Below are 11,285 nucleotides of genomic sequence, written 5' to 3'. Positions count from 1 at the left end.
TTTTTCTTTTTTTTTTTTTTTTTGGTAAATTAAGTTATATAGGACAATCATTTGCTTTAGCTAGCATAGTTAAGGAGTTAAAACAGAGGTCATATGACCTACAAAGACTAAAATATTTATTATCCTATCCTTTGCCAGAAAATAAAAATCTGCTGACTCCTGTTCTAGAGCAAGTAAAACTTCAAGCAAAAATCAACATATGTATGTGTAGGATTACTATTAAATCGGTAATTAAATTATTATATGATCAAGTCAGAAAACCTACATTAATATTTAAGGAACAGACTCATAATATTTAATATTCAATCAATGCAAATTCCAAATTATATATGTCCTAAATGCATACGCATGTGCACACACACAAACACACACAAAAAAATAGTAATTGAAATAGTGAAGGCTATATTAAACTCATGTCCCATCAGCAGAAATCAAAGGTTAACTTGAATAAACACCTTTCAATATTTAGAATTAAGCTTCAAAACACTGCATTTTGAATGTTGCACAACATTCCCCACAAACACAAAACCACTAACTGAAATATGTGACTTCTTCCACTGCCAGAAGAAAATCTGTTAAGTTACTCAAGAGTAAGGTTTTAGGCTCACAAGAAGTAAAGAGACAATGTTCCTACATGGATTTCAACCAAAATCTATGCTATTTTTAAAATGTTGCCTAACTCTCCAAAATAAAACTATCACACGCTTTAAAAAATATCTTTAGTAAATGCATTAATCAGTTCATAAATTTTATTGTTAACAAAATACTTTCAAATTCACATACTACTGAATATGTACACAGGAACAAGTAAAAACTTCTTATCATCACCACCATCATCACTGTGGTATTGAGATTTGAATCCAGAGGCACTCTATCACTTAGCTATATCCCCAGCTCTCCTTGTGCTTTTTTCAAATTTTGCAGGCCTCAAATTTGTGATCTTCCTGCCTCAGCCTCCTGAGTTGCTTGGATTACAGTTATACATCATCACCCCCAGCTAAAAATTACCTTATTTAAGACAAATGTGTTTTTAAATAGACTTTTTCTGGTTTTTAAAAAAGATCAATATACTAATACTAAATTTCCAACGAGGTTCAGACTGGCACCTCATAACCAACCACATCAGTATTTTTGCAGTAAGGTGAACATGCATGATCTTTGGAAAACATAAAGATTGACAAGATAACAACATAATTTCAAGTCAAGCTTCTCCATATTCACATCAGATTCTGCCACTAAATGATACATTTTAAAAACTATTTTTGGTTTTAAAGCTTTGCAGACATAATATGATCCTGTTGGCAGTCAACTTCTAACATATAATTTAAAAATGTGCAAACCAATTTCCAGTAAACTAAACAAATATGTGCACAAATGTGCAAGGATAAATATGTACACCATTATACACTGAGGCATTATTCATAAAAGCAAAGGATAAAGACACATTAATCAGTATATAGGAAAAAAAAAATCAAGGTTCACTAATTCGATGGAACATAGCTGTTACAAAAGGGTAGGTATGCATTTACTGATAATGAAAGAATATTTATTGTCAGAAAAAAGGCAAGTAAAAAACAGTGTTCCTGCCAGTGGTGCACACCTGTAATACCAGCTACTTAGGAGGTTGAGGCAGAAGATCACAAATTCAAGATCAGCCTGAGCAACTTAGAAAAACCCTGTCCCAAAATAAAAATTTATAAAAGGATTCTGCTATAGCACAGCAGTAGAGCACTTCCCTGGTATGTGCGAGGTCCTACGTTCAATTCTTAGTCCCACAAAACAAAACCCAGTATTCCTAATTTGTATGCATAAAGAACAAGATATGAAAAAGTTAACATGACATGGGAACAATCTGATTAAGAGCAATATCCTTGTGATATACCACACCAATGATTCCACAACCTAAATTTACAAGTGGCATAAATATTCCTGTTGTCCATGTTTGCTTTCTATTTTTCTTATTCTGCAAGATGCTCTAAGTTATCTCTTCAGGTAAAGGAGCATTCCCTATGTTATATTCATAAATGGGACCAAAAAAAAGAAAAAGAGGTATGACAAATATATCATCCTTTACATCATACTTAATTGAAAATTAATACAATTTTAATTTTATAATTTATTTTAAATTGAAATCCTCTAACAATCTTCAGATCTCAAATATTTTTACAGGATTCTAAAAACAGAGGATCTAGGCACTAAGCCATAATGCTTACTGAACGAATCTGACTTGCTGCTTTCTGTTTGGGGGAGACTTTTGTCTGTCTGTTTGATACTGGGGACTAGAGCCAAGGGTGTTTATCACTAAGCTACACACTCCTAGTCCTTTTTGGATGGTTGGTTTGTAACAGGGTCTAAGTTGCTGAGTCTGGCCTTGAACTCACAATCCTCCTGCCTCAGTCTCCCAATTTGCTGGGATTATAGGAATGTGCCACTGTGCTCAGATGCCTTCTGTTATTTTTTAAAATTTATTTATTTTAAATATTTATTTTTTTAGTTTTAGGTGGACACAATATCTTTATTTTACATTTATGTGGTGCTGAGGATTGAACCCAGTGCCTCTTGAATGCTAAGTGAGCACTCTACCACTGAGCTACAACCCCAGCCCACCTAAGCTTACAGTACATTCTATGGACCCATTATCTCTCTATTATGATTTGAATCTGTAATGTCTCAAAAGGTCATATATTGAAAAGCAAGGTCCCCAATGCAGCAATTCAAAAATAGAGCTTTCGGTCAATGATCAGATCATGGGTGCTCTGACCTTACCAGTGAATTAACTCATTTGATGAATGAATTGATAGCCGAATGAACTAATGGGAGGTAGAACCTACCTGGAGTAAGTGGGTTATAGGGACATGTCCTGCAAAGGTGTACATGTCCCCAGCTCCTTCCTGTCTTTCTCCCTCTTTGCTTCCCTCTGTCAAGTATTGACATCATGATTCCTGCCTTACTAATCATGCAGCTAACTGATCATGGACTGAATCCTCTGAAACAGTAAACCAAAATAAAAGATTCTTTCCTCCTCTAATTTGTTCTGTCAGGTATTTGGGTTATAGGAAAGAAAAGCTGACCCAACACATCATAAGGACTTTAAAATAATGTGCTGGCTGGGCATAATGGTGTACACCTGTAATCCCAGAGATTCAGAAAGTTGAGGTAGGAAGATTAAAAATTTGAGTCCAATCTCTGCTATTTAACCCTGTCTTGAAATGAGAAAAAAAAAAAGCGTTGGGGGTGGCTTTAATCCCCAAAACTGTGAAAAAAATAATGATAATATATTGAAAGATTTAGGAAATAAATGGATAGGCAGGAAAGTGTTGAGAAGAAAAGAAACGAAGCAAAAAGTAAATGATGAAAACTACTACACAGCCAGGTACAGTGACACGTGACTGTAATACCAGTGACTCAGGAGGCTGAGACAGGAGGATCACAAATTTAAGACCTTGCTGAGGTCCTTACTCAATGTACTCAGACCCTGTCTCAAAATAAAAAATAAAAAGGTTGAGGATGTAGCTCAGTGATAATTTGCCCCTGGTTAAATCTATAGTAACCCCTTAAAAAAAAAAAAAAAAAACACTAGTAAGTAGACAAGTCACAGGTAGAACCCAGCCTCTGAAGAATTAAGTGGCTCATGAAAATTTACGTAATTTATTATAGCATTGAAAAAGAAACTAAAAACCTTTCTAACTCCAAAGAAATTCTTTAGTTTCTCGGAAAACATACTTTTCTAAGCAAGGTTTTTCTATTCCAACTAAGGTAAAAATATAAAGGCAGAGTCCAGGTTATTTGGTTTAACAATTAAAGCTATCTTACTCAGTAGCAGTTTTAGCCAGATGATTTTCTTTTAAGACAAGTTATCATATTTTTTAAAATCAAAATTCTTAGGAGGGGAAATTGGGGCTATTATCAGTTGGTAGAGTGCTTGCCTTACCCTGGGTTTAATCCCTGCACCACCAAAAAAATAAATAAAAAAATAAAGAGTTCATTTCAAAAGTGAAATAACTTATATCATTTGTTCTCTACACTATATCCAAAACCTATAGTACTTTAACAGAAAACTTGCAAAAATAGTACAACACTCCTATGTATACCTCATCTAATTTCCATTAAATAATACATTTTCCTTATCAAGATACAATTATAAAAATCAGGAACAAACATTGGTAAAATATGATAATTACCCACTAATAACTATAAACCTAATTCAATTTTCCCCTCTAATGTTGGTCTGTTCCAGGACCTTATCAGAATCCCAAGCTGCTTTTAATTATTATTAGCCTCCTCCAGTCTCTTAACACTTCAGTCTTTCATGAACCTGACACTTTCTAAAAGAAAAAAATTTTTAGAAGACCCTTTAATTTGGGTTTGCCTGATGTTTTGTCATAACTGAAATGACAATATGCCTATTTAGCAATAAAACCACAGAAATCATGTTGTATCCTCATTAAATAGTATCAAGGGGTGACTGAAGTCAACTGATTTAATATGAACGATAGGAATTTTAACACAGTTTTCAAGGTGTCTGATGGATTTTATTCACTTTGTTTTCTATTTGTACTTAATACAAACTTGAAATTATGCAAAAACCCTGTTTTTCAAACTTTTGCCTACCAACTTTAGCTTCTTTCAATAAATCTTCTCTGTAATAATTATTACTACAGTTTTTGCTGATCAGTGACATTATTGCTTTCATTCTTCCTGCATCTATTAATTAGAATCTTACTTTAAAGGGGAGCTGCCCTTTCTAGCCCTCTAATTATTTATTTATTCAATTGCTCTTATCAGTATGGATTCATGGATATTTATTTTATTCTATGGCTTAAAATCAAATGTTTGAAAAAACCTGACAATTACTGTTTATTTTGTTGCTAAAATCATCCTACTCTGGGCATAAGGAACTCCTTCATAAAGCTCCCAGTTCTTCTGATATACTCTATCCTTTTTTGAATGCTTCTTTACTCTTTGGCACAAGACATTATAATCACATCATGGGTTTTCAGTGTTTCTATCAACCCTCATTTCTTATATGAGAGTTCTTAGAAACGAAGATGTGGATACTAAATATACTCATATTTACTAGGATACCACTAATTCTAGGGCCTCTTGGTCAATGGAGTCATGAAATATAAGTATATATTAATTCACACATAAAAACATCTGTATTTCTGCATGTGTTCATATTAAACATCACTGAATTCATTATCTGTCTCCAAACCAGCACCACAGATTCACTTAAATTTTAGCCTTTTGGAGAAAATAGGGTCTCATTATCTCTATTTATGTTCATATATCTCTATATATGTTCACCTAAAGGTACATAAACCAGGTGCAGTAGCACATACTTGTAATCCCAGCTACTCATGAGCCTGAGGCAGAAGAATTACAAGTTTGAGGCCAGGCTAGGCAATTTAGCAAGAACCTGTTTCAAAATACTGCTGGGTTCAATCCCTAAGATCAAAAAATGATAAAGATAATCTGGGCCAGTCTCAGGGGATCCTTAAAGCACCATAAGGTGAAAAACATTTGAGAACCATGGCCCAAAATTAGGAAAAAAACATATCAAGAACAATGGTCTGAGGAATATATTCCTTCAGGCATTCCATCCTGCCTGCCCATCTATCTGACCTCAAGTGAACTTCACAAACTTCTAGACAAATGGCAGTGTCTGACAGAAATGCCCAATAAATGTTCTTTCTTCTTAAAAAAAAAAACTTTCAAAATTTAAAGATGCATGCAATTTATTACGACTAACCTTAGGTTTTTATAAGTTTTAGAAAGTATGTGTTTAATGTACATATAAATACATAAAAATTATTAACTAAGTGGAATTCTAGTTTCCTATTTTAGGAAACAGAATCCCGGTGGCCTTCCCAGGCAGTGTGGTAGGGAAGCAGAATCTCCCTGCCATTACTGAGGGACTATTATGGCTGTCATATCTGCTTCTATATTCAATCTGTAGCAAATATTGCTTTACATAAAGAAAATCACGTAAGTGTATGTGTGTGTGTGTGTGTATGTATGTGTGTGTGTGTATATATGCTTATTTTAGTAGCCCATCTGGTTATTGTGGATATTCTCTGATACTTCACCAAAAACTTGACAAGCAGTGTTTTCTTTTTTTTTTTTTAGTTTGAGACAGGGTGTCACTAAGTTGCAGAGTTGTTAGGGCTGACCTTGAACTTGTTATCCTCCTACCTCAGCTTCCCAAGTGGCTGGGATTATAGGCATGTGCCATCACACCTGGAAATTTATTACTTTTTAAAAAGTAATTTTTCTTTCTCTGAATAAGTACACTGCACAAAAACTGAAAGACTAAAATGAAAAATACACACATACTTCAGTATGATTATATTGTTCATTTGTAATTGGTTCATTTGTATTTTGGTATCCTACTCTGGGCCACCCCAACCCACTCCACTCCACATGCATGTTATTTGTTTTGATTATTTAGGGTTTTTTCTTTTTCTTTCTTTTTTTTTTTTTTCTTTCTTTTGAGGGGGGAGGCAGTCAAAAGGTAGGGTACAATTACAAAAAGTCTAGCTGTCAAGTCAAAATATAAGAGGAAGCTAGATTTAGATAAGGTTTTAAGTTAGGGGAGGTATTTGTGTCCTTTTTGTTAAGAGTAGATTTGAATTAATTAATTAATTAATTAATTAATCGATCAATCTATCTATTTATTTATTGGTGCTGGGAATTGAACCCAACAGCACTTAACCACTGAGCCACATCCCCAGCCCTTTTTATTTTGGGACAGGATCTCACTAAGTTGCTTAAGGCCTCGTTAAATTGCTGAGGCTGGCTTTTAACTCATCATCCTCCTGCCTCAGCTTCCAAGAGCTGAGATTACAGGTGTCTGCCACGGTGCTCAGCTAAACATGTTCACATAAAAAGAGAAGTTGAAAAACAATCCCTGAGGTAGGACATTCATGTGAGCAACTGCTGTACCGGAACCGCATGGCTTGGCTCTAAAATCAAGTTTAATTCAGTAGTTCTGGAGGTTAAGTTTGAGACTTTGCATTTCTAACAATTCTCTGGGTAAGAATGCTTATGCTGCCTATTCAAGGACTATAATCTGGAAATGACTTGGGTAAAGTAAAATCATAGTAGTTCCAAAACAGATACACACACACACACACACACACTACAAATATTGATGTAAACAGGTACAAAGACAAAACTACAAAAATACATCAAAACATACTGAATATCACCTATCTGCAAACTAGAAAAACTTCAGACTCAGTTTTTCACTTTCTTCTTTACTTTTACTTTCCACGAACAAGTTACTTCTAACCACAAATACTTGCTATTTTTATAGATCTTTCAAAATCAAAATTTCTAAGTTTGTTTCAACCATCATAACCTTGTTCAGGACATTTCCTTATTATAATTTATAAAGAGATTATGTATCCCATTATACTTCACAATAAAATACTGTAGGCACAAGGAAAACTGTCAAATGTAAAAATTATATCTTATGAATCAACCACAGTCTTCCTCCTTCCTTCTTTCCTTCCTTCCTTCCTTCCTTCTTTCTTCCCTCCCTCCCTCCCTTCCTTCCTTCCGGGGGTTGAACCCAGGGCCTTGTGCATGAGGGGCAAGCATTCTACCAACTGAGCTACATCACCAGCCCCCAGTTAATCATTATGGTTAACTTATGTACTATGATTTTAAATGCTTTTTACAATGGAGTCCACTTCCATAAATCTTTTCAACAATTATCAGAAGCAAAAAATACATAAGGGACATCTAGTAATGTCACACATGAAAAAAATAAAAACTAATGGCAATTCAAACATATCCAAACATATCCATCTCTGAAAATAATATCTAATAAATCATATGCAACATTACCTAAGCTCATTATTTAACTCCAAAGAATATGCAATCAAAGTACCCTTAACCAGCTAAAAAAATCTTAAGAAAATTATTATCCCCTACATGGAGTCAAAAATAAACAATTTTCTTATTTATTTGTTTTCAGCATATTCCTACTGTATAACTTGTTTATAATGGGTAGTAGGACATTTATTTAAAACTCACACAATTACATATTTTCACGTTTATGTTACAGTGATGTTGCTTTACCTCAGCTGTATTTGCTTTCGTTTCTGCAGCTCTTGGTTTCTGAGTTCTTCTAAGCGTCTGAGTTCTTCTTGACGTCTCATCAGATCTAGAAAATATTGACTACACATTAATATTTTTAGTTTATTTTCTGTGTTTTTATGTCAACAAGAATAAAAAATTCTCTATTGGTGTCAAAATATGTGTACAATTATATTATAAATTTGTATATTGTATAATTAAGTCTGGCACTTAAGAATCAGACCAAACAGATATAATGAACTAGGATACCGCATAAAACCCAAAGAACTCTCTCAACACAATTAGCACTATGTTAATGTCTTATGAAGAAGTGCAACATGGAGAAAAATCCTGAAAGAAGGGGGCAGAGCAGGGAAGCTCAAAAACAATGTGAACGAGACCACTTTCAATGCCTAGAACCTAAAAAAAATAAAAAACGAAACAGAGATGCTTTAACATCTCAGGTCATATTTCCTCACTCTTAACAACAGTATAATTAACTCAAAGCCTCTAACAATCAAATTATCAGTTAAGCACAGTTACCTGATACTTAGCAGGGTTACTATGATTTTTAAAATAAAACTAATATTTTACACTTACTAAACTGTATGTTAAAAGTTGCTAACATCCGAGCTGGGCATGGTGGCACATGCCTGCAACCCCAGCAGCTTGGGAGGCTGAGGCAAGAGGATCTCATGTTCAAAGCCATCTTCAGCAACAGTGAGGTGCTAAGGAATTCAGTGAGACCCTGTCTCTTAAATGAAATACAAAATAGGTCTTGGGATGTGACTCAATGGTTGAGTGCCCATGAGTTCAATCCTCAGTACCTCTCCTGGCAAAATAAAGTCACTAAGATCCAAAGATACTGAGATTTTACTAAAGTTTATACATTTATGCCCTAGCATGATAAATATCTTTCTAGGGGAAAATTACTAAAAATAAGTGATGTCGAATTATCTACAATTCTGCTTTCTGTAGTTGCAGTTAATCACAGTGCAAAAATGTTAAATGAAAAATAAACAATTCAAAAGTTTTAAATAAATGTTACAATATAGGTATAATTATTTTATTGTTGTTAATTTCCTACTGTGCCTGATTCATAAACTCAACTTTATTCACAGGTACCTATGTACAGCAGGAGAAAACAAGAGTATACAGAGAGCTCAGTACTATCCCCACCAGCAAGCTTCCTTGGAAAGTAGTCACCCTCGGGCTGGGGTTGTGGCTCAGCAGTAGAGCACTCGCCTAGCATGGGCAAGGCCCTGGGTTCGATCCTGAGCACCACATAAAGATAAATAAATAAAATAAAGGTCCATTGACAACTAAAAATATTTAAAAAAAAAAAAAAAAAGTAGAGTGCTTGCTTCTCATGCGTGGGGCAATGGGTTTGAATCTCAGCATCACATAAATAAATAATAAAGGTATTGTTATTCATCTACCACTAAAAATGAAAAAACAAAAAAGGGACTCTCAAAATAATTTTTCCTTTAAAAAAAGGACTCAATACACAACACAGCTCAGTGGCAGAATGCTTGTCTATTATGGTGCAAGGTCCTGGGTTCATTGCCCAGTATTACAAACAGAAATAACAATGTAATAAAGCAATTATAATACAAATTCAGGATTATTTTAGACTCCTTTACAGAAACACAAAATGCTAGAAGATTCTAAAACATGTTACCAATTAAGAAAGAAAGGGTAGGGAAAGATAAATGATTTCACACGTATAACAAGGATTATAGATAATATTTCAGCACATGCAAGAGCTCAAGAAATACTGTTTCAGCCAGGCACAGTGGTACACACCTATAATCCCAATGGCTTGGGAGGCCGAGGCAGGAGGATCCCGAGTTTAAAGTCAGCCCCAGCAACAGTGAGTTGCTAAAGCAACTCGGTGAGACCCTGTCTCTAAATAAAATACACAATAGGGCTGGGGATGTGGCTCAGTGGTCAAGAGCCCCAGTTCAATCCCCAGCACCCACCCCCAAAAAAGAAATACTGTTTCTATGTCCTTATTACAGAGGATAATTGAGAATAAACAGCAATAAGTAATGAACAGTAGTCAAGTCATGCCTGAACCTATATACAGTAAGGTTAAGATTTAAGCACATATGAGAATTATGATTAAAGATGGGGCTGAGAGTATAGCTCAGAGGTAGAGAGAATGTTCAGCATAATAAGACATAGATTCCATCCCAGTACAAGAAAGAGGAAGGGAGGGTACAAAAAAGACAGAGGGAGGGAAGATTAAGTCAATGCCATAAATCCAAAAAAATAAGAGGTAAGATTAACAAAAATTACAGGAAAATCAAAAGGATGACCAAATATAGTTATTTCCTTGTCCTTCTTTCTTTGGTAGTTGGGAATCATCATTTAAAGGAAATAAATATACTTTTATTACTTAATTTATAAATACAAAAGCAAAATTTTGTAAAAATATTAAAAGAAAAAAAAAGGCAACACAACAAAGAAAAGCTCAGTAGTGGAAAGAGAGAAAGTAACAGAAAAATACATGGTGAAGAGTTTATACTATCTGCTTAGAGTTGTATTAAGTTAGGGTAACAAAGATAAGAAAATTCAAGAACTATGCTGATGATCAAAAACAGATGGTAAGGCAGGAGGATCACAAGTTGAAAGCCAGCCTCAGCAAAAGTGAGGCGCTAAGCAACTCAGTGAGACCCTGTCTCTATATAAAATACAAAATAGGACTAAATTCAATCCCCGGTAACAACCCCACCCCTACCCCCACCTCCCCAAAATGGGCTGGGGAATGGCTCAGTAGTCCGGAGTCCCTGGGTTCAAGCCTCAGTACCAAAAAATAAAAAATAAAAACCCCAGATGGGAGCCAGGTACATGGTAAATACCTGAAGTCCCAACTTATTTAGGAGACCGAGGCAGGAGGATGGTTTTAACCAAGGAGTTAGTGGCCAGCCTGAGACTAATTTAAAAAAAAAGGGGGGGGGGGGTAGACTAGGATGTGGCTCAAGTGGTAGAGCGCTTGCCTAACATGTGTGAGGCACTGGGTTCGATTCTCAGCACCACATTAAAAAAAAAATGAACTAAAGATATTGTGTCCACCTAAAAAACTAAAAAATAAAAAAAATTTTTAAATTTTAAAAAAGGGCTGGGGATGTGGCTCAAGTGGTAACGCGCTTGCCTGGCATGCGCGGGGCGCTGGGTTCAATCCTCAGCACCACATA

The 11,285-nt window shown here is 35.0% G+C and overlaps 1 protein-coding gene across 4 annotated transcripts in view; it reads right to left on the bottom strand.

Annotated features, from left to right (window-relative positions):
* Positions 1-11,285, bottom strand: part of Pspc1 (paraspeckle component 1) — a 94,690-nt gene that overhangs the window by 52,544 nt on the left and 30,861 nt on the right. For all 4 annotated transcript variants that reach the window (XR_007346970.1, XR_007346971.1, XM_015499357.2 and 1 more), the window contains one exon: positions 8,089-8,173. Coding sequence is in view for 2 of the 4 variants with exons in the window: in XM_015499357.2 (XP_015354843.1) it covers positions 8,089-8,173 (85 nt within the window). In the remaining 2 variants the exon portion in view is untranslated. The remainder of the gene's footprint in view (positions 1-8,088; positions 8,174-11,285) is intronic.

Source organism: Marmota marmota, unplaced genomic scaffold, assembly GCF_001458135.2.
Source record: "Marmota marmota marmota unplaced genomic scaffold, marMar, whole genome shotgun sequence".
Taxonomy (NCBI): Eukaryota; Metazoa; Chordata; class Mammalia; order Rodentia; family Sciuridae; genus Marmota; species Marmota marmota.
The sequence above is the reverse complement of the archived record's forward strand: the minus strand, read 5'-3'. Positions and strand labels throughout refer to the sequence as shown.